Raw genomic sequence first — 24,103 nt, 5'->3', positions numbered from 1 at the left:
TAACAAAAGCCCACTGCAGAATAACATATGTAGGATAATCCACTTACTTTTAAAAGCAAAGCACAATAAAAAACAATCTATGAAATAACACTACATATCTTTCTGGGGATACATCAGAACACTGGCACTAGTGTTACCCTGGGTTAGCTGCCTGCAAAGGATTCTGTCTGTATCTGGAGATCATCCGTACTGACTGCATTACTAACAAAATGAGAAAGCAGCGATTGAAGACAGCAGCGACTGAAATACTGCTTCAGATTACCTACCTTCAGTGTTTCAGCATGAATTTTATTCAGCTGAGAAACTTCTTGCCGCTTGCAGGCTTTTGTTGCTTCCAAAAGGTTTTCAAGATTAAGGTTCGCTTTTTGCAATGACTGAAGTTCTGATTCTAATTCTAGCTGCCTTTTCCTAATAGATATTAGAAAATTGAGTATTTTAGGTAATAAGTAATGTCATACATTTGTAGAGCACTTCATATATTCTCACTTAACTTTATCATTATCTCAAGTCAGAGATATTCTTAGATTATTACCCTTAATTTCCAACTGAGTAAAATATAGCTCAGAGATTGATGACTGTTTATGGTGTTCAACTAGTAAATGGCAGAGCTCCAATTCAAAAGCCCTAACAACCTAGCCAGTTTGGCTCAGTGGTTAGAGCGTCAGCCTTTGGACTGAAGGGTCCCGGGTTCGATCTGGCCAAGGGCACATAGTTCAGTTGCAGGCTCAATCCCTGACCCTGGTCAGGGCACATACGGGAAGCAACCCATTGATGTGTCTCTCACAGTGATGTTTCTCTGTCTCTCCCTCCCTCCCACCCTCTGAAAAGCAATGGAAAAAATACCCTCGGGTGAGGATTAAAAAAAATAAAAATTGATTTTTAAATAAAGCTCAAGCAGTCCATGATGGTTCCATATGTGATACGTTATTTTTAAATCATTTATATTTTAGAACAGGATAAGTCTGAGTTATAATATGAATGCGGTTTTCCTTTGTTTTCTTTTACGCAGAGGGTCAAGTAAGAATATTAACAAATCAGAAATTTCTAAAAACCCATATTTAATTCATAACAATGGTGATTTAAAATGTGGTGGCTGGATAAACAATTTACTGTGTAAGTTCAATAGACACTCATCGCAACATTAAAACACTCATATAATCTTACTTCATTAAATATATTAAAGAGCTAGAAGTTTATGTCAATTATACTTCAATTTAAAAACAAGGAGTAAAAATAAAACTGGCAGCAAGCCCTTTTCCCTCATGTCAAAACAAGTTAGTTGTTACCTGAGAAGAGCGGAAGTGAAATGCTCAGTTAGATGGCCAGCATGACCCCTAGAGCAAATGGGCACTGAAAGGCATGACAGTGGGGGGGGGGGGGGGTTCATTCAGCCTCACCTCGTGAGCTCTCTGAATTCTTCGTGTTCCTGCTTCGAGTTATTCAGCTCAGTCTGAATCTGCAGGAGCTGTACTGATAGCTTCTCAGAGCTTGCTAATGAACACGACTCTTTCGCAAGTTTAGGAGAGAATCCTTGCTGGCCTGATAATAAGGAAACAACATGGTCTTTGAAAGACAGAAATAATAGAATACATTTTCTAGGTCTCTGTCAAGTGTCCATGTTTAAGCAAAGGAAAAAGGAGAAATGGGTTGGAAGGTGGACCCTACAATACAAGAGCCATAAGAAGCATAAAATACAACGCAGTGTGGCGAAGAGTTATTAGCAGTTGTTTTGAGAAGCTGAGAAACTGAGAAGCCACAGGATGGGACCGGGGCAGGTTTAAGACAAAAGCTTAGGTAGAGCTAGCAATGACTGAAGTACAACAGGCAAAATGCTAGAGGGAGAAACATCGCCAGGTGAGTCTGGCAGGAGTTAGCACTAGTGGCTAATGTTAAGAGTAAATGAATTTTAGGAAAGGAAACAAATAGCAAAAGCAGCAAGTTGAAAGAACCTGGTATCACCAACCAGGTAGGAAAGATTAATTTTCAAGGATTACTGAGAATACTGGATATGTTGAAGAGAGTCCCCCTGAGTTTCAGTGGGGAAATACCATGTCACGTTGTCTAGAGAGCGGTGGCAAGTCAAGGTACAATTGAGGTCAAAATGGCCAACAAAATACACAGCATTGTAGGGAAAAGTAGTTGAAACAATACAGAAAACCTGATTTTAACTTTGCATCTAAAATCTTAGTCTCTCCACAACCCAAATACTGAGGGTTTTATTCTTTTATTATGTCATAAAGAGAATGGAAGAGGGCTTAGAAAAGAAAATTTTAAAAACAAGCAGACAAACAGGCTTCTTTATGAGTGTAGAGTAAAAAGGTTAAAACTTTCTCAATTTCAACCTAAACCGAAACAAAGGCTGAGACAGGGTATGATAAAAGACCACGGAACTATTCACTCTAAAAATGGAGCAACCACAGACTTTCCTACCAAATTCCAGAGCATGAATACCAATAGCTGCCAAGCCTGTATGTTAGATTCAGTGCTAACTAAACCACTTCCGCAAAAGTAAACTTATAGAAATACTGTATAACTAACAGAGTGCACACTAGCAAGCATGACCAGCAACCATGACACCAGGACCCAAACACTGCGCTGGGTGGACCATGAGTCCGATCACGCCGACATCTCTCACTGCACAGACCGTAGTCAGGTGGGTAAACACTTCAATTCTACATCCATTCATCTTGTGCTTAGTTAGCATTCTTCATTTCAAATACTTAAAACAGGAAAATTCTATTTAATAAAATTAAAAGTAATATCTAATAAGTCTTTTATTGACAAAACAGAGATATCTATTGCCCTAGCTGCATAGCTCAGTTGGTTAGAGCACCGGACCCATACGCCAAGGTTGTGGGTTCAATCCCTGGTCCGGGCATATACAGAAATCAACCAATGAATGCATGAATAGGTGGAACGACAAATTGATGTTTCTCTCCCCCACCCCCCAATCAATGAAAAAACCCCACAAAGATATATAATGGGTATTTCCTTGCTATATCTACTAGCCTACATAATTTACTACTGTGATTTTTGAGCAAAAAGTATAGAAAATGACTTGATAACATAAAAGAAGTATGTATATAAGAAATTAGTATACCAGGTCTAGAGGCTAACATGAAGACCCTCAATGCCAGGCAACATAAATGCCCTTTAAAACAGCCCCTGCCCTTTCAAGGCATATATTCAACAATCACTTCTTACTTTTGTCATTTTTCTCTGTGCTAGACATTTCGAGGAAAGCTTTTTCCAGCTTTGCAATGGTCTGCGCATCCATCTCCTGAGCTCTCTGCACAGGCTTCAGTAACCTCAGTCTTCTATTCTCCTCCCTGAGGGAGTGGTTTTCCATAGCGTATTTGGCAACTCTGGGGTGGTGCTCTATCTGTGTGACACAGAAGGATTACAGACTCATATATGTACAAACATGTCCTTAATGAACAAGTCTTTCTGAAAAGCTGTTAGAAAACATTATGAATGCCGCATGCACTGGTGGTAGCCTGCTGTGACCACCACGGAAAGCAAGTGGCCCTTGTGATCACGGACTGAGTACGTGCATATCCTACAACTCCATGTTCTATGTCTGGGTCTGCAACCTTGAAACTGTCACTCAGGCCCCTAGGAGATAAACATAGGGGATAGGTTGTGGCAGATTCTTCGTGCAAAGGAGACTGCTTATGTTTATTGCACAAAGCAATGAAACTACTGACCAGGATTGAGTGCCCTCCAGGATATACTGTGTGAAAAGGGCAAGGCGCGGAAAAGAGTGTATGATGAGCTGCCTTTTGAACAAAAAGAAAAAAAGTAAAAATATCTGTATTAGTTTGAATATGCATAAAACCTCTGGAAAGATACACAAAGCTGAATACCAGTTATATTTGATTTTTAATTATGTGCCTATATTTGATTTTTAACTATCCATCCTTTCCAAGCAAAAGAAAAACAACAATAAACAAAACTTTAAGGGCTGAACTGTAGAGATTACTGATTCAGATAACTGTAGTGTGCACCTGGCTGAATGTAACTTGGCCTGCTGGGCCAAGTGTTTTTCCTTCAGGTTTTATTATTTTGGGAAAGTGTGTGTGTGTGTGTGTGTGTGTGTGTGTGTGTGTGTGTGTGTGTGTGAGAGAGAGAGAGAGAGAGAGAGAGAGAGAGAGAGGGGTCGGGACTATGTAATCATCCTGTCAGTTTAATTTATTTAAAACACCATCTGTTGAATTGAATGACAAAAATTTAGTGACAAGTTCCTACTTGCCTCGGGCGTCCTTTACACTGGGAAATGCTACAAATGACATGTACTCACTTGCTCTCGCAGAGTCTGAACCTCGTCCCTTAGTTCCGACAGCAAACGATCCTGCTCCTCCGGCAGGAAGCTTCCCCGAGCTTCCTTATGGAGCTTCTCCAGGCGCATTATCTGATCCTCTCGGAATTTCACAATCATTTTATTAGACTGAATGAATTTCTCTTTTTTGAGGGTGAGGTCTTCTAACTGGGTAACTTTTTCTATCAGAGACTTAAGAAATACATAATTTGGTTAAACATGAAAAATAATTCACCTACCCTAAATTTTCACAAACCAAGCAATAAACATTAGCTTTCCATTTAATCTCAAAGGCAAAATTAGATCTTTCACGGCCTCCCCCTGTTTTATTTACCGGTGCCGTTTACTCCCCCCAGAAAGGCACTGATCACACAGTAAAGCCTTAAATGTTCCCTTGACACTAGTTCAGTTTCCTACCTTCTTTTCCTGTTCAGACTTCTTCAAGAATAACATTGCCTCCTGGAAACACTTCATATAATCAGTCTCGCCTTTGTCTGTAACTGGTCCAGTAAGAAAGAGAAAGGGGAAAAATGTTTAGCTCTCACATTTGAAGACCACGAGGTGAGCTACAACAGCCTTTGACTGACTGCTCTCAATTAACCCAAGAGAATCAAACTATTATCACGAGATCACGGGTTTTAAACTAACCCAACAGATATTAGCTAGTCTAGGAAGCCTCTCTCGTCCTGTTTAATAAACATATAAGAATTGCATATCATAAAAACAAATCTTAGAAGTGGATCAAAAAGAAACTTATTAGTATGTCATTTTAGCACTTTTATTATTCAAAATTATTTCTACTCCTCCCTTCCCACAGATCACACAGAACTCAGTACCTATGGAATCTGTATCTGGTTATAGACAAAGTACTACGTTCCTATGTAGGTGAAATAAATAGAAAGATACTTGTGGAAAAGTTTGGGTAGCCTTATTGTGTTGTGCCTGTCTTTGGAAGGTTCCAATACCAAGGTCTGCACATGGCCTTCCTCAGGATACAGACCTCTGTACACAACTTACCTCTGGTCAGAAGGCTTCCTGGTAGTAACTGCCCTGAAGTGAGCCGGGCCAGCTGTTCTTTGAGCCTTTTCACTTCAGCTTGGAGCTGGCTCACATTGCCTTGCGTGTCTTCATTTACAACTGCCTGTTCAGGAATTTTTAAAGAAGCATTAAAAGTATGTTTTGTGGCCCTGGCCAGGTAGCTCAGTTGGTTAAAGCATTGTCCCGATACACCAAGGTTGTGGGTTTGATCCCCAGTCACAGCACATACAAAAATTAACCAATGAATGCATAAATAAGTGGAGCAACAAATCAATGTTTCTCTCTCCCCCTCTAAAATCTATAAATAAAAGAACATTTTTGTGAAAAAAGAAATAAAATAAAAACAAGAACAACAAAAAAAGAACGTCTTATGAGTTGTATAGTCTTATATTTTCATATGTATGATTTGGAGCAATTCTAACAAACAGTCGAAAGGCCACTGGGACCAGAGTGCTGCAGTGGGGAGGACGTTTCCTCTCCGTGTTCAGACCCATAGCCAGAGATTCCTCCCCTTCTAGCCACTCCTCCCTTCTGCTCCCACTTATGTCTCAGCTCTGCTGACTAGCTCTGGGCCCTGTTGGGCTGGGTCACCCTGCGATCTGGACATGTTCATCTCTCACTGCCTTCTTCCTGAGACCTGAGACAGACAGCCCCACCCCATGGAGAAGAGCAAAGCCCTCGATGGGGATGATCTTCCCTGTCTTAGCTTACTCTAAGGGTGTGATGACTGCAGGGCTGCCTGAGCTCCATGAGCTTGGCAGAAAACACCCTCTCCACAGGAATCCAACCCTGTATTTCCTAACAGCACTTCCTGAAAGGAAGGTTTGGTGTTATAGCTCCGTTTCTGTTTTACTACCACACTTAACACTCTTTTTAAAAAAGTCTCTTGCCCAGCCGGTGTTACTCAGAGGTTGAGCACCGACCTATGATCCAGGAGATCGTGGATCACTGATGTTTATCTCTCTCTCCTTCTCCCTTCTTCTCTCTGAAATCAATAGACATATTTAAAAAACTTTTTTCTTAAAGAAATGTCTTATTTGAGATGATGTTTAGGAAGTTGAAAAAGATCCACAAAACCTACAGGGTGACAACAAGAGCCAACAGCTGAGTGAGTACTAACCAGATCAAAGGGACCCATTGCGAAATACCAAATTTTTCAGTGAAGGAAAAGCCCCAGGTCCCTGTGTTCCTGTCTTAAGCCAGGTCTGCGCATTGGGAAAGATCTAACTAGTTCACCCTTAAACAAGTCCCAATATCCCAGCCACTTCGCTGCAGCAGGGGACTTACCATTGACAGTGACTAATGTAAGGGCCCCGGTTCTGTTGTTTCATGTGTTAAGAAGCCATTCTTAGGTGCTTCTGATTCTCAAGGCCAGCTCATTACAAGGCACTCCTGTACATTCTGACATCACTGTCACATCAGTGACCTCATAAATCTAATTACCCTTGCAGTTCTCTACTCTCTAAAAACTTCTGGTAAGTCCCAAGAGATAGGGCCAGGAAGCTCTAATTACTTTTCCTCCTCATATTACATATACTCCACAAGTGGGTCATAATCCAACAATATGAATGAATGACTAAAGCCTACACTCTTCCGACCTACCCAGGGGAGGGGCAACATGGAACCTTCACTCTTACCATGATACAATGATCAGGGAGTCTGCTTAGGGGGTAAGAATGATCAATTTATCCTTTGAATGGTAGAAGAAATTAATCTACCAATTTAGGACACTACAATTCTTTAGTTTGGAATCAAAGGGGCCTCCAACCCCTCAAAACAAATGGGGGACTCCCTGGTTTTTGACAGTCTGCACCAGGAGCTGGCAAAGTGCTCCTTGCTCTAGGGACACAGACAGTCTGCTGCCTGCTTTGCAAAGTTGTACTGGAACAGTCATGGCCACGTGCCGACATACTGCCTATGGCTGCTTTCTCTCACATGGGAGCTTCTTGTATACAAAGAAAAATAGAGAATCCTTGTAGTTACAGGCAAAGTGAAAGACAAGGTTTGTCAACATCATCAAATTATTTTCAGGGTGAATCCCTACCCGCCCCAGCTCTGCTAGCAAGGTTCAGGTACATAAATTAAGTCTCCAACCTCCACGTGGTCACAAAGGAAACACTTTGCCTTCCCTTAAGAAAAAACTAGGCCAACAATAACTTCATAAGACCCAATCTGGGTCTCAAATTACATGAGTGACACAGAAGACTGGGAAAGATGAATAGAAATCTTGCTTAGAGTTAAGCCTTCATTGTGAAATAAACAAAAGCTACTATTAATATTAGGGAAATCACAAAAGTGAGATACTGCAAGTGTAACTATTTTTCTAATTTACCTCATTGTACTCAGAATTTTACCTTATTTTTAATCAGCTTGGCCCTTTGAGCAAAATTCAGCGTTGATAGGGTTTCCCCAAAACACCTGGATCCAGGATGAACGTTTGCGACTATGGCTGTTCTAGCATTACCTCCAAGGGAATCCTGTTAAATGATGTGAATGTACACATTTTCAGGGAAGAAACCACATCTTTTTAAAGCAAAGAAAATGTACACTCTTACCACCAAGGCTGAGAAATTATCCAACTATCAGCCAAAAGAAGGGCCCAGGAAGCCAATGGTGTACTTTACCCGGAGTAAGAAAGTGAGCTTGGAGTCCCTGTAGCAAACATGTCTCTGTTTCCCATTTCCCACATCGACAAGGGCAGTAATCACTTGGCCCAGGCAGCTCAATGATCGGTTTATGTTACCTGCTTCCTAAGGCATCGGGGGAAAGGACAAAACTTTAGGTGCACTAGTTTCTTTTTAGTATTTTTAATTAAAATATACCTAACAAGGTGACAATTTTGAGTGGAAAGGCAAGTCAGTATTTGGCATGAATTCAAATACCTCTTGCTGTTAACAAACTTGTCCTACGTTTACTGTTCCTACCCCACAAAAAAATGTCTATATCTTTACAACTTCTTATTCCTTTGTAGCCCTCAAAACACTTAGCTTGTTACTGATTTCTAGAAGAATTCACACACAGGTTCACCTGAAGACCACAATTCCATTCTTACCTTCAACCTCAGCCCTTCCGTATGGGTGTCTTTCTGCCTTTCGGATCCTGCCAAGTCCACCAGATTGAGCAGGGAGGTTCGGATATTCACGGTCTCGTTGCTTTCCTCCATCGACTCTACTGTAATTGTAAAGACTGCGTGGGACCGCGAGGATTCTCTGTTCATTGACGTTGACGCCACACGCCTGTTTCTCCATCCTCCAGACAACACCTAGAAAAACGGAGACACATCACAGCCCCCAAGTGGCCACAACAGCCACTAGCATCTGCAGGAAAACTGTAGAGTAGTGAGGAAAAATCCTGGTTCCTCAAGGAATGTACTCAAGGTATTTCCCTGTCCCTTTCCTTGTCGCCCCTCCCTGTATTACGGAAAGACAACAAACGGAATCAGAAACCACAGGATCAATAACTGGTTTTGCCTTAATGCAAATCACAGAATCTCTCTGAAGCCCTCCCCTCCCGAGACAATGAGAAAGCTAGAAAGATGTACCTCAACACGACCTTCAGGCCCCTCCTGTCAGCTCCTTTGGGCGCCCATGCATTTGTTCTCCCCCACTATTCCCTATGGCACACAGGACACCTGAAGGTTCAGTCTGCATGCCTTAGAATCCATGAACGTGAGGTCAACCCTCTGTTGTGTGGCCTGGGGCCAGCTGATCCTTTTCAAAGGTCAGTCCCATTTGTAAAATGGGGTTATGGGTCCTACCCCATGAGGCACAACATCTCAATCTGTAATATGCATACTAATCACTTGGGGATCTTGTTAAAACTCAGATTCTGATTTAGTAGGTGTGAGGTAAGGCCTTAGATTCTGCATTTGTAACAGGTGATACTCACAGTCTGAGAAGTATCTTTTGAGTAGCAAGGTCATAATATCTACAGCTGGTTTAGAGAGCAGAGATCCTGGTAGCTCCTCAAAGGAGCAGCTTTCAGGAAGAACCACTAAAGAAATACAGACACTATGAGATGTCCCATGTGATCCAGGATGGTTTTAGGAGTGCCTGAATGGAGTGAATAGCACCAAAATAGTGCAAAGTCAAGAGGGACAATGTTCCATTGTAACTAAGGGGAGATGTGTAAAACACTGTCATACTCCATTTTCCTCTCTTTTCGTGAACGTTCTGTTATGCATTTACAAAGTATTTTTAGTAGCTCAATTCTTGCTTTTGTCGAGATCAAGGTGCACTTCACAGCATGCTCTGGTGTCTAAGGATCAAAACAGTCAAGGCCAGATACCTGATAGGCTCCAGCCGCTGAGGTCACCACCTGCTCCACCGCACCAACAACAAAGACCCCCTTCTTGATGTGCTCCCTTAAGTACAGTCCAGCCGATGCAGAGTCCAGTAGGTCATAGATCTGCTCGTTGTAGATTTCAATAAAGGAACACTTACAAAGGAAGCTCTTTCCAGCACCAGCCTGTAAAAGAGAAGCCTGGTTTAGATATATTACTTTCATGCAGTCATCCCTATCTTTCAAGAGCATTAATCTCTCACTTGCTTCACAAGTGTAAATTTTCTAGTCTTATTCTTTACACCATAAAAATAAGAGTTTAAAAAACCTAGGTAACTAGTTTCAACATATCACTACATTTTAAAACAGCATCACTTTGGTCCCAAGAGTGCTAGTTTCCAGAGGTGGTGAGAACCAGGACAGGGAGATGGGAATTGGGCAGTCCAGTTGGGCAATTTCATTTTTATATGCCTTATATACTGGAATTCCTCATAAAGTTTTACTCAAAGAAAGTGTTATATACTTCAAAAGCTCCAAAATAATTTATTTTAAAAGTCTCTCTACAGAATTTTCAACCACAGAAATGCCATGGCACTACTAAACATTTCACTGGCATGCAATATGCACGTCTAACTGCAGTTATGGATAGTTTTTGCAAAGGAATAAATGGTAAACCAATGTTACATATCAGTCTCCTTAAAATATACAACATGAATGGCTGTTAAGCCTGGAAATCACCAAGCTAAAGAACACAATTGTGAGAATGGCCCAACTGGGAGCCAATGGAAGAGGGAAGCCCACTCCCCAGGATGATTGAGCCATACCACATGTGAGTGAGGAGATCACAGTCTTTTAAACCAGCAATCTGGGTTCATGGATGAAGCATATTTTATAAAAACTAAAAACTTTTAGAAAATAAAAAACTCAGAATCCTTAAATTTATCTTAAGAATTGACAGGTGTTTTTTTTAAACCACACTAGCCTCTCCACACTGTACAGTACAACCCCCTCCATGTGTCATCACTACTAGCTACATTCTCAAAATAGAATTGCTTTATTTTTATAGTAAGTTTTACCTTATCTTTTTCACGATCAATTAAGGAAAATAAATATTCAAAACTGCGTGGGATTACTCCTCTCAGGTTATGAGAAAAATTATCAGATTCAGATGGTCCTAAAAATATATAAAAATATATAGCTGTTCATTTTTCTTCATATTACAGTAGTCCTTCAAAATGACAACACTGAAAGGCAATTTACATAAGTCAAAAGAGAAATGAAAAACATACAGAAAAATCTGTAATCTATATCATAGACAAAGGGCTTTATTTATTTCATAAAAAATCCCCACAAATGAGTAAGAAAAAGACAAGCTAATTTTTTAAATGGGAACAAGCTTTACTGGGCATTTTACAGAGAAGCTATTCAAGTGTCCAATAAGCATATGAAAGGTGCTCAGTTGTTAATAGACATCAGGTAAATGCAAATAAACACACAATGAAATAATACTATAAACACTCCAGAATGCCTAAAACTTTCAAAACTGATAGTCTCAAGTGTGGACAAGGATGTGGAGTAACTGTAACTTCTATGTATCACTTTGGAAACTGTTGGCAGTATTTACTAAGCTGAATATGCATATACTATGATCCAGCAATTCCACTACTAGGTACATATCCAACAGAAACTACTTTAAAAGACACATATGACAAAAAATGTTCCCAGTACCATTATTCATATGGTTTAAACTGGAAATAATCCAAATGTCTATCAACAGTAGAGTGGAAAATTGTGGTATACTGATACAATAGCAGACAGCAACAGAACATGCAACATAAGGGAATCTTGAAACTTGATGCTGAGAGAAAGAAGCCAGACATAAAGGAGTACATACTGTAAAATTTCATTTGTAAAACTTCAAAACAAGCAAAGCTAATGATGATAGATGTCAGAAGTTTCCTGACATACTTCAGAGGATGGGGTGGAGATAGTTACTGAATAGGAATCTGGATCTGGGTTGTTGTTATACAGGTATACCCAATTCAAAGACTGTTTATTGAGCAACTATTTTGTGATAGGCATTGAGCTGGGAACAGAGCTGCAAACATGGACTTTGCTTTAATGGAACTTGCAATCTAACAGAAGCCTGAGAAATACCCCTAATTTTATGAGGGCAGCATCATATATGTATAGAAATTATGCCCTTCCAAAAAATGTGCTAGGTGCTATTATCACAGAAAGAGTAGATTAAGCCAGCAAATGTTAATCATTAATTTACTTACCCATCATAGTAAATGTTTTCCCTGAGCCAGTCTGTCCGCTGTAAAACGAATGTTACATATTATTTACACACGAAGTTTACTACTGTAATATGGCCTACTCCTATACAAGTTTTCCCCACGAAGAGCTGACTTTCTTTCTTTCCCTGAATTACGTTAGGTAAAACGTGAATGACCCATTTTCTTTCCCTCCTCTTCTACCACTAAGGGCTAAGCTCCACTGTCTGATAAATGCTTCTGGGTTATACAAACAAGCCATTAGGCTTTTCCTTTAGTTTTTATTTACAACATTGGAATGATGCTCTTAAGACTGCTCTGCAACCTGTTTGTTTTCCCCTAAATTTTACCTCAGATATTTCCCTAAGTTAGTAGAGATCTACTTCATTTTTTTTTTTCAGCTGCATACTATTCTTCAATGTATCATAACTTATTTAACCAGAACAAACTGGACTTTTGTTTCTAGTTTTTACTATTCTGAATACTGCAGCCATTCCGTTCCTAAATTCTGCCTTTAAGATACTGAAATGTCTTCACTTAAAATAAAGCAATTTTAGCCCTGGCCAGTATGGCTCGGTTGGTTGGAGTATTGTCCCATGCACAGCAAGGTTGTGGGTTCAATTCCTGGTAGGGGCACGTGCCTGGGTTGCAACTTCAGTCCCAGATCCAGGTGGGTGCGGGAGGAGCCAATTGATGTGTCTCTCATCGAAGTTTCTGTTTCTCTCTCCCCCTGCCCCTGCCTTGCTCCCTCCCTTCCACTCTCTAAAAATCAATGGAAAAAATATATCCTCTGGTGAGGATCAACAAAAAATAAAAATAAAAATAATTACACTACAAATTATATTTGTATTTATGAAATGAATCTGAAATAATACTAAAATTCACCTTGTATAACTAACTGCCAAGGTTGTCTCAATGCTTCCTGGACCTCCAGCTTATAATCCAACATTTAATCTCTAGCCATATTTTTAGGCTTGCCAACATTTAGAAACTCAGGATCGGCACTCCAATATTCAAATGTTTGTAGCAATTTTATTTATAATCACTAAAAACTGGAAGCAACCAAGAAATCCTTTAGTAGGGAAATGGATAAACAAACTGTGGTACATCCATACAATAAAATACTATTCAGTAAAACAAAAACACCACAGAAATATACTATTGATACATGCAACATAGATGAAACCTAAATGCATTCTACTAAGGAGAAAAAGCCAAATTCAAAAGGCTACATAATGTATGATTCCATTTAAATGACACTCTACAAAAGCAAAGCTATAGGAATGGCAAATAGATCAGTATACCCTGGATATCAGAGTTTGGGGGAAGGGAAAGTTGCTGACTACAGAAGGGACAAACCGTGGGAACTGTTCTCTTCAGTACTGGATGGTAAATACATGACTGTCTGCATTTGTCAAAACACTACTAAGTGTTCACTACAAAGGTTGAACTTGAAAGTATATGCAAACTCAATAAGTAAGCAAAACACATCAACCAGATGTCAGAGATCCCAGGATGGAATGCATCTAGCTGCACTGCATAGTGCATGACATAAACGCACTGCAGGGGCTGGATAGAAAAGGAGCTGACCTAAGCAACTGCAGAAATGAGGTTTTTGCCTAGAAATTGTTATGGCTTAAAAAAAAATAAAAGAGCCTGGCCAGGGGTGGCTCAGCAGTTGAGCACTGACCTAGGATCCAGGAGATTGCGGTTCGATTCCTGCTCAGGGCACATGCCCAGGTTGTGGGCTCGATCCCCAGCGGGGGGCCTGCAGGAAGCAGCTGATCAATAACAACTCTCTCATCATTGATGTTTCTCTCTCTCTCTCCCTTTCCCTTCCTCTCTCTGAAATAAATAAAGATATATTTAAATGAATGAATGAATAAATAAATAAATAAATAAATAAATAAAAGAATCCTTACATAACCATTGTATTCAGTACATTTTTTTCCTCATAGGGATACAGGTTAACAATTCTGAAACTATTTCCGTGTGTACTGGGGTTTAACACATAGATAAATGTATGAAAGAAGGTGGGAGCCAGGTCTTTCACTGTCAGCAAGGGAAGTTACAGATACACAAGAAAGACTAGCATGAATCCTATGGATTCACTGGCTTCTAGAATGAATCCATGTGAATTCTAAACCCTTGGGTTAGAGTCAGAGACATCAGTATGAACTGTTATTTAGTTTAATGTAGATGCAAATGGATAGGTAAAGAAACAACTATAGATATGACCGTATACATGACTTAGTATTACCTAGCTCTGTCTGGGAAGGCCTAGAAGCAGTGATACTCCAGTAGCAACAAATACACCTAATGCCCAGATCTTGGTTCCAGGAAAAAGAACCAGGGCTCATTGGCGAAATGGCTGATCCTAGGCCTAGGACAGGAAAAATACAAGATGAGCCAGGAGCATCTTGTAGCACCAGAAAGTAGGCAAGTGCTAAAAAACCCAAAAGGATGTGACATGTCAGTGGGACACAGAAACCAACCTCAAATAGTTCCAATGGACAATCTAGAACAATATGAGCAAAAAGATAAATATAATCCAGAGTAGTGGATTATAACCCAAGCTATAAATATACATGCATCCATACCATATATGTAAATAAGTGGGAGAGAAAAGACGATCTTCCTTACAGAATTCCAAATTCAGTAAGTCATCACCTAATGTTGTCAATGGGTTCTGCGACTTTAAGTGAAACTGATGTATAACAAAACCAATTTTACCATAGGCTAATCAATATAAACAAGAGTTAAGTTCCTACAGCATCTTATCAAAGTTATAACTAAATATTACTTAAGAACCTGCTATAATACAAGTAGATGGAGGCAATCTAATCACACAAGTCCTTAAAATTAGAGAAGATGTCCCATCTCTAGTTAGAGGGTGAGTGACTAAGGAAGAGACGAAGTTGCATGTTGCTGGTTTTGAAGATAAAGGAGCTGTAAGCCAAGTACTGTAAGTGGCCTGTATTGTGAAGAATATGGATTCTCCTCTAAAGCTTCCAGAAAGGAACCCAGCCTGCTGACACTTTTATTTTAGCTCACCGAGACCATGCCAGACTTCTGACATGCATAACTGTGAGATAACAGATTTGTGCTGTTTCACCACTAAGTTTGTGGTAATTGCTATATCAGCCATAGGAAATGAAGAGAAGCACTTGTCATTGTACCCGTGTACCTTTATACGCAACGCAGTCAGCAACTTACTATGCAAAGATGGTGCCATTATACCCGCTCATGCAAGATTCCACAATGCCTTTGGCCACAGTTGAGAACATAGACTCCTACAAATGTAAACACCAAGTATGTTAACATTTCATAAAAATAAAAATGTTTCCTAAACTACATTCTAAAATATAACAATAAAAGTTGTGTGCTTAGCCCTAGCTGATGTGGCTCAGTGGGTTGGAGCACAGTCCAGTCAAACCCCAAAAATGTTGCGGGTTCGATTCCCAGTCAGGGCACATACCTAGGTTTTGGTTTGATCTCCAGTCGGGGTGAGTAAGGGAGGATCTCTAAAAATCAATATAAAGATATCCTCAAGTGATTAAAAATTTTTAAAAAGCAGTTATTGACATAATAGTAATCTTAAATCAATCACTTTCTATTATGGACTGAATGCATCCTCCCCAAAATGCATATGTTGGACCCCTAATCCCGAATGTGGTGGTATTTGGAGATGGGCCTTTGAGAGGTAATTAGGTCTCCCTCTCTCCCTTACTATCCCATTCTGTCCCCTGCCTCTCCATCTCGCCACCAGTGAGGACAGTGAGAAGGCAGGTGTCTACAAGCCAGGAAGTGAGTCCTCACCAGACACTGGATCTCCTGGCCTTAATATCTTGGACTTCCCAACCTCCAGGAACTGTGAAAAATCAATGTTTTTTTTTTAGGCCACCTAGTCTATGATATTTTTGTTATAGCTGCCAGGGCTGAATAGGATACTCTCCTTAAAGTAGGCAGTTTCACTGTGCTTATCAATCATCCAAGTGGCTCTGAAAAGTACACCTTCACTAATCTCCATCAATGGATGGAGAGGAAGAGTGAAGCAAGGCTTGTCATTCTGACAGTTTAATGAAGGAAGAAAAATTAGTTAATAAAATTAAATTAAAAATATTTATGGAATGTCTGAGCTTCCTTATGTGAGATCTATCAAACTAAATAGGCCGGAAACAAAATCCTCACAAATAACAGAATCTTACATGTTCCAAAAGGAAAAGTTACACTTCCAAAATGATAATTACCTGAGTGGTGTCCATGCCAGCAACATGATCAAATGTGAAGGTCTTGGGCTCTGGGTTGGAGTGCAGCCGGAGAGTCGTAGAGGAGAGCACACTTAAGCATAAATTTTGCTCTCCATCAGCTGACCCGGAACCCTCTGTAGGTGGACGAATTCGCACAAAAACTTTGATGGCATCACCTTCATTACTGAAGACAAAAAATGTAGTAGCTGAGTTAATTGAAGAAACCTAAAAATGGATCTGAGGCTCACATTGCCTCTAATGTTTCTATACTGAGAGTTTCCCCAACCAAGCCCAAGATCTACCCCATTTACATTTATCTCTTTTAAGAGTCCCACACAATCCACACCCTTTACTGATTTGCTTCAGGATAGTCATCCTCATAAGCCTTTACTTGAAATCAACTCAAAGGCAGTTGATTCCAAGAAGCTCCAAGCACTGCTTATCTCTAATTCCCCTCGTAATAGCAATAACAAAATGAGTCATCCAAGGGAGAATTATGGTATTGATTCTATCTTTTAAGCCTGGAAGGTGAGAGGGCAGGGTAGTGGGGAGATGTGATTTTTCCAGGATTCCAGGTAGCCAAGGACCAAGCTTAATTCTGAAACAAGCATCCCTTGTTTCAAGTACCCCTTACTATGCTAATTGGTTATTTCAGGAAAACTATATCCCTAATTATTTTGGTCTCATTAACAAGGTTTTTCCTTACCTTGGCTGGTTAGACTGACAATTTGTCACACTGCGTAACTCAGCTAGGAAAAAAGATAAGAAGTCATTAAAGGTGTTTAGAAGTGCAATATAAAAAATCCTAGCCCCAGACTCTCACATCTAATTGCCTACTTGACATCTCCAATTCAATGTCCAATAGGCGAGGTCATCCCTGATGTCCTTGTAACATGGCAACAGTCTGCCCCTGGAGTCAGAAGATATGAAGACACGGCTCTGCCACTAATATTTCCATCTCAAACAAATGACCCGCCTCTCTGTTTTTATTTTCTTTATCACAGCCACTGGCTGAATTTTCCTTTAGGACCATGAGATTAGGCACTAGGGGGAGGTCCTTCTGGGTGACCAAGTGCACCGCTTTACATCTCTCTTTTAGGTGTCACAAGAAATAACCTTCATGGGCAAGAAAGGAAAAGCTGCAGAGAGCACTGCATGGGCTCTCTCCTCCCGTGTTCCCACATCATGCTCCAGGTCTCTGGACTGCTGAGAACGCAAGGGGCATGCACATCAACCTCAACCCTGCTAACAAACTTAAAGGAGCGGGAGAGCTCCCCACGGACATCGCCACCAGCGCGAAGGGGCGCTGTGAATACCCCTGCTCCCATCACGTCTAGGAGAGTGAAGTATAGAGACAGGGCTGAGCCCTTTAATAGACATGCACATACCACTTTGCACTAATTATATCCCAGGCATCAAGTCTCCTGCTTGGATTCAGATTTACTGAACAAATACTGTGGTTGTACAGGAAGCATGATGGACATTTTGGTCCAACAATGTACTCATCTGTGTGCTAATAACCCCTAAATACTAAACACCGTGGAGGAAAAGGAACACTTTTAGGTGGAAAAGAGAGCCTAAGGAGGTGTTCGGGGAAGGTTACAACTGACCTAAAAGGTTAATGAAACAAACACATCGGAAGAGAATTACGGTCGATCGACAGCTAGAAGCACTTAACGGTGCTGCAAGGCTCAAAGGCCTTTGAAAGGTCACCATTTCTTCAACCTTCATAGGCTTCTGCCCTTTGCCATTCACACCCTTCCCCGAGATCCACCAGCTCGGCGCAAAGTCGGCGCGAGGCAACGGGACTTTTAAAGGAGCGGGCGATGGAAGGGGTGGGGCATGCAGCACGCAGGAACAGCAAGGGACCAAGGAATCAGCGAAAATTAAAGGGTTTATCCAAAGGAGGAATGACAGCGCCCCTCTCCAGGGGAGGAATGAGCAGACGACTATTTGGGGAGAAAATAGGGGTTGTGAGACTATAAAGACCCTGCTGAACTGTGATTTAAAGTCCTCCCCCTCAGGAAGGTGAGCAACGTGGAACTAGCCAGGGCCGACCCTCAGGCACGGGTCCCGAGAGGGGCAGCCCGGGAGGGACACGGCGGGACGGGACGGGCGACGACAGCCGCGCCCCCCGCTCCCGGCTCAGCCCGACGACCCGGAGCCGTCCCGGCTCGCGGCGTGCGCCCCAAGCGCTGATGGAGGGAGAGAAATCTCTGAGGGACAAAGATTCCAAACGCCTCCAGCCATTCAGCTCCCGCCTTTCGCACCGGGCGGGAGGCCGGGGGCGGCCACCCTTTCACCGCAGTATTTGGGGGCGGGGACGGGGCCACGAAGCCGGGGCTCCACACTTACTTTTGGAGCCGGGCGCCATGGCGCCCTCACCTCCGGATCCCGAGATCCACGCGGGGACACCCTCAGTTCCACACGAGCGGCGAGCTCGGATTCCGCCCGCTCAAGATGGCCGCGAATTTGAATTTGGCGCCCGGGGAGGACGTTGACGTAAACACCGAGGCCGCCATGTTGCCCGGCCGGACGCCAGGGGGCGGGGCTGCGTGACGTCACCAGCGGCGCCGCGGCGTCTGCGCAATCGCGAGGCGGCCCGGGGAGCCGGTGTTTCCCCCGCGCGGCCATGAGCAAGCGGAACCAGGTGTCGTACGTGCGGCCGGCCGAGCCGGCGTTCCTGGCCCGCTTCAAGGAACGGGTCGGCTACAGGGAAGGGCCCACCGTAGAGACCAAGGTGAGCCCGGGCCAGTCGCGGCGCGGAAGCGCGGCCGCCCCGCCGCTTCCGGCTTCTGCTTGGCCTCGGAGGCCGGGTCCTGACCGGCTCGCTCCTCGCGCCCGCCCCCGCCCCTCCATCCGAGTGGGCCCCGGACCCCGGGCTGGTCACACGGCTACAGCTCCTTGCGCGCAGGAACCTCTCTGTCGTTTTCAGGGTGCTGCTCTGTTCTCGAAAATGACTTGACGCAGGTAAAGCGCCTCGTCCCTGGTAGATGGTTAAGAAAGATCGCTTTCCTGTCTCTTCTTTTCGCACTCGCTTATTCCAATACTCATGGTGAGCAGGGTTGGTGGTAGTGTCGTCCCCGTTTTCCAGATAAACGGGGGCCACTCGATCAAATGACCCGGTGGTGTCTGAGGCCTCGAGTCTGGAACATTTTTGGAGGAACGTCCCCGGTAAACAAAAGCCACATCTGATTATTTTCGGGATGGGGTCAGTGGGAGTCAGCTTTTAAGCTCTCGCAGGCTTCCACCGTAACTGGTTCACACCAAAACCTACCCTTCCTAACAGAAGGAGACCATTGTGCATAGGGGATGTGTGGAGAAATAATTGATTTAGCACCTTGTGTCTTGCACTTGCACCAAGACCCCACCGCTCAGGTCCCTTAGAGAATAGTGAAAGAGACCGGCTGACTTGGGGAAATCATTCGATCCACCGAGTATGTGCTAAACCCAGGCACTGTGCCAGGGTCCGAAACGACAAGAGATGGGCTCTCCAAGTGCCCTATTCAACACCTTCCTGCCTGCCGCACCGCTTCCTTCTCGGCCCTTCGCTTTGTCCTGTCATCTGTAATAACTCGCCTCACTTTGCACTGCAATCACTTGCTCTCCTGTGTGTTTCCACCACCAAATCAAACTCTCTAAGTATCTTAATCCTTCTGTGTTTCCCCCCCCCCTCACCACCTAGCTCAATGCATGGTATCAAATACTACAGTGGGTGACAAGTTGCATGGGTGAGGTGACAGTGCCTGTCATCAGGCAGGGCTTCATGGAGGAAGGGATGTTTAGATTGAATCTGGAGCGCGAACAGGTCAGCAGATAGGGATGGAAGGAACAGCGTGGGTGACATTGTAGAGATGGACTATTCATTAGGCAACCAGGAGCTGTTTTGGGTTAGAGAGAACACAATCAGGGCGTGACTGTTCCCTTGGACCAAAAATGGTGGTGACGACAAAGATGATGAAGTTTGAGAAAAGGGACATGGATTCAGCAATGGGAAAAATACGAAGACCTGATTTTGTAGTTTGAGATCCTAGTAGTGATCATGTGTTCATAGTTGACACCCTTATGATGACAGTAGGAGAACTCTGAAAAGTTTTCCAATTAATACCAGTGATTTCGACTTATTTATATAATCAACAGACTTTTTCTTAAAGAGATACCCCACGTTCCTGTGTTTGTGAAAGCAACTTCATTCTTAATCGGCTTGGTAATATAATCATCATTCTAGTGACCTGTTAGAAGAAGAGAGTTCATTATATAATTGGGTTCTAAACCATCGTATTCACCTTGAGAGTTAATTCAGGAGTGGCTTATAGCAGTCCTCGGGTTGCTGCCACTGTTCCTAGACTCTTTCATTTTCTAGCCAGTTGCATAAACAAAAAGTCAGAATTAACAATCCTCACTCTGATAAACACTAGGAATGATTTTATTTCACTTTCCCATTTTCTTGTCTTATAGTGCTTATTAACAACCTGTTTGTAGTCATTTATTGGAACCTTTCAGAGAAAAATAGGCAAAACTAATGAGTAATTAGGGAATGGATATCATTAAAGAGCATGCACTTGTCAATTTCATAATTTAAAAAGCACAAAATGTTTTCTATACTTCCATAATTTTATACACTTAGAACACAGCTGATAGGATACCTCCTAAACAAGCTGTTGGGAGGAGAGATGAGCAGAGGTGGGAGAGAGTACCTTTTACTTGCTGCTTTCTGTGCTTGGTGGTGGTTGCTTATTTTTTGTCATATTTTGAGAAGGGATGGAAGTGAAAAGGGTTGATGAAGAGCAGAATTGATGTAGTTCAGCACTGTCCTTAGTAGGCTGGGAGCCCTGGAAGAATGTGAAGCAGAGGGCCCCATACTGGAAACTGCAAGCTGGGGTCATGCTGAGATAGAAACTAGTCCCACTGGATAGGCACGCCAGGGTAGCTGGCAGCCTTCCCTGACAGGTTAGGCTCTTGAGTTACTTGAGAATTTATTGCCAAACACATTTAGTAATAAAGTTACCCTTTTTACTTTAGTAATTAGTTTCTCGCAGAGACAATGCTTGTATTTGGTTTGGGGTCAGGGCCTACAAATCGTGTTCGTGTTTTCCCCCAGAGAATCCAGCCTCAGCTCCCAGATGAGGATGGTGATCACAGTGACAAAGAAGATGAGCAGCCCCAAGTGGTGGTTTTAAAAAAGGGAGACCTGTCAGCTGAAGATGTCATGAAAATTAAAGCAGAAATAAAGGCTGCCAAAGCAGGTAAGTCTGAAAGTAATGTGGTTTTTCTAACAATTTAAGAAGCCTGGAGTATGGAATTATTTTATATAATAGTATGGTATGTTAGAAGGAGACAGTCCTAGGTGCACACTTTGGCTTTAACACTTACCAGATGTGTGACCTTGAACAAGTTATTTCACCTCTCATCCTCAGTTTATCTCATCAGTAAAGTGGGAACAATAATTGTGCCCACCTTCTTGGGTTATTATGAGGATTAAATGTGAATTTAAATAAAAACATTCTGCTTTTTAAAACAATAGGTGGTTAGGTTCACAAACTGGTCAAGAGGTCTCTAGTTAATTAGTGCCTGAAGTGTGGTGTACCATGTAGTATATTTTTTATTATTCACAACAATTTATTACATGGCTTTGGGGGAAATGTTGGGAGTTCCAGACAGTCACTTTTCAAAATAGTTATAGAAGTACAGCGTGATTGTAATCAATTAAGGACTGGCAATATTATGGACTGCTTCAGTGAGCTTTTAGTAAGGGACTGTGCACGTATTGTTTCTTGTAGCTAGAGGCAGTGGAGAAGAGCAAGCTGAATCGACTCAAGTATCTCATACTTAGATATAGTATGAGATATTCTTGCCAATTAATTCTCTAATAAAGGCCAAATTATGAGGGGGAAAAGAAATTTCTTTAACTTTGTTTTTACTGCAGATGAAGAGCCAGCTTCAGCTGATGGAAGAATCATGTATCGAAAACCAGCCAAGCGTTCTCCAGATGAAAAATATTCAGGTTTAACAGCAAGCTCAAAAAAGAAAAAGACAAATGAAGATGAAATAAACAAGCAGGACTCAGTTAAAAAGAACACACAAAAGCAAGTAAAAAACAGTAGCCTCCTTTCTTTTGACAGTGAAGATGAAAATTAGTAAGTATACATTTTTTGGACTGTCTTGAAGAGCCTATGGGGTGTTTTGAAAAATATTTTTTTCCTATTATAAAGATAATACAAATGTGTTATAGAAAATTTAGAAAATACCAAAAAAATTTAGTAAGATAAAAATAATGTCCATCCACCAGTACCCCTTTAACTGGAAATGCTAACTCTGTAGATGTTAACTAGTGTTAACACTTTGTTGAATCCTTTATGGGGTGTGTATGTATGTAAATTATATTTTTTAACAAAATTTCGATTGTATTGTGTCTGTTCTCTATCCTGCTTCTCAGCTGACATTATATTGTGAATATTTTTCCAGGTCAGTAAAATTAAAAAACCTGACTTTAATAGCTATAGAGGATTTTGTAATTAAACAGATGTCCTACTGTGTGTCTTCCTCATTAGCAAAATTGCACTTTGGGTTGGGGAGACAATAATGCATGTCGTCAAGAGTACTTCCCAGCTCCTGCTACGGGAAGCCCTATGACAGTTCTGGCAAGTTATGAGAGACAAGTGGGTCTTGTACAAGTAAGGATCTAATAGGAATAATCTTGATACAAATTAGGATCTGATGTATAACATGGTGAGTCTAGTTGGTAAAACTAGAGAGAGAGAGAGAGATACAAGTGGAAGTCTGCTTAATAAAGCCACTAGGGTTTTTGATACAAAAGGACAGATTTGGCAAGCATGTACCTTTGTCCAGTTTTATTGAGAAATAATTGACATAAGTGTATAGCATAATGGTTTGATTTACATCTGTGAAAAGTATTCAAATATTTTTAGTTTTTCATGCTTACTGTCAAATTGCCTTCTAGAGAGGCTTTACATTTTATTCATTTACCATCTACAGGAGCCCACTTTGCCTCATCCATGGTAGCAGTGCACCAGCGATGGGCTGGAACCAGCCTTTTCATTTTTGTCAATTTGATGTATTGAAAACGGTGTTTAATAGTTGACCTTAACTGACGTTTGATTTACCAGGGAGGCTAAACTGTTTTTTGTATTCAACATACCATTTTGTATTTTTGTCCAATTAACTTCATTTCCCATTAGCACCGTCATGTTTTCCTTACTGATTTGTAAATTATGTAATCTATCTTTTTTGTTATTGTTTCCCAGTCTCTGTATCAGATAAAGAGTCACTTGTATTCTCTTGTTGTTTTTATTTTTTACATTTTAAACTTTGTTCCCTCTGGAGTTTATTTTGGTATACTTTTTTCTTGAATAATTAACCCTTTGCGGTCGTATTAAATTTGGACATGGGTGTCGTACTGGTCGGAATTAATTTCCATTGAAAGAGCAGTGATACATAACATGCAAGATTATGAAGGATAAACAAGATTTGTGAACTGATACATGAATGGAGTTAAGATTCATACGGTTCCTTGCTGTGGTGGCTGAGAGCAGACATACGACCGGAATGGTAAAAAAGCTTTGGTGGCTGAGAGTAGACAAACGACCGCAAAGAGTTAATTTTCCTAAGACCACATCTGTTTCTCACTTACTTGAAAGATTGTCTGAATGAGAGATTTCTCTCATTTTCAAGGTTGGGAACAGATTCTCCTGAAGTCTTCATAGGGAGCACAGCCCTGCCAACACCTTGACTTCAGCCTAATGGAACTGATTTCAAACTTCTGGCTTCTAGGACTCAGAGTGCATTTCTGTTCTAAGCTACCAAGCTTGTGATAACATGTTACAACAGCCATAGGAAACTAATACATAAGTGATGTTGGACAGATTCATCAAAAGATGTCAAAATGAGCCCTGGCCAATGTGGCTCAGTTGGTTGGAGCA

General features: G+C 41.6%; 2 protein-coding genes across 5 annotated transcripts in view; one reads left to right on the top strand and one right to left on the bottom strand.

Annotated features, from left to right (window-relative positions):
• Positions 1–18,625, bottom strand: part of KIF15 (kinesin family member 15) — a 37,760-nt gene extending 19,135 nt beyond the window's left edge. For 2 of the 4 annotated variants that reach the window (XM_081159285.1, XM_081159286.1), the window contains exons 1-16: positions 18,519–18,625; positions 16,870–16,912; positions 16,164–16,347; positions 15,130–15,206; positions 11,920–11,957; positions 10,714–10,811; positions 9,644–9,823; positions 8,409–8,618; positions 7,981–8,106; positions 7,711–7,833; positions 5,336–5,459; positions 4,736–4,818; positions 4,301–4,510; positions 3,205–3,382; positions 1,398–1,539; positions 267–408 (exon numbers count right to left, since the gene is read on the bottom strand). In XM_081159285.1, coding sequence (XP_081015411.1) covers positions 267–408; positions 1,398–1,539; positions 3,205–3,382; positions 4,301–4,510; positions 4,736–4,818; positions 5,336–5,459; positions 7,711–7,833; positions 7,981–8,106; positions 8,409–8,618; positions 9,644–9,823; positions 10,714–10,811; positions 11,920–11,957; positions 15,130–15,206; positions 16,164–16,347; positions 16,870–16,912; positions 18,519–18,537 — 1,977 coding nt within the window. In that variant the 5' untranslated portion in view covers positions 18,538–18,625. The remainder of the gene's footprint in view (positions 1–266; positions 409–1,397; positions 1,540–3,204; positions 3,383–4,300; positions 4,511–4,735; positions 4,819–5,335; positions 5,460–7,710; positions 7,834–7,980; positions 8,107–8,408; positions 8,619–9,643; positions 9,824–10,713; positions 10,812–11,919; positions 11,958–15,129; positions 15,207–16,163; positions 16,348–16,869; positions 16,913–18,518) is intronic. The other 2 variants (XM_081159287.1, XM_081159288.1) reach the window with 2 other exon arrangements.
• A 110-nt stretch (positions 18,626–18,735) lies between these two features.
• KIAA1143 lies at positions 18,736–23,457 on the top strand. Its single transcript, XM_081160818.1, has 3 exons — positions 18,736–18,903; positions 21,265–21,409; positions 22,090–23,457. Exons 1-3 carry the CDS (start codon positions 18,796–18,798, stop codon positions 22,299–22,301), a joined length of 465 nt encoding a protein of 154 aa, XP_081016944.1. The 5' UTR covers positions 18,736–18,795; the 3' UTR covers positions 22,302–23,457.
• The last annotated feature ends 646 nt before the right edge of the window (positions 23,458–24,103 follow it).

Source organism: Miniopterus schreibersii (genome assembly GCF_964146895.1).
Source record: "Miniopterus schreibersii genome assembly, chromosome: 15".
NCBI lineage: Eukaryota > Metazoa > Chordata > Mammalia > Chiroptera > Miniopteridae > Miniopterus > Miniopterus schreibersii.
Note: the sequence above shows the minus strand (reverse complement) of the source record. Positions and strands in the feature narration are given on the sequence as shown.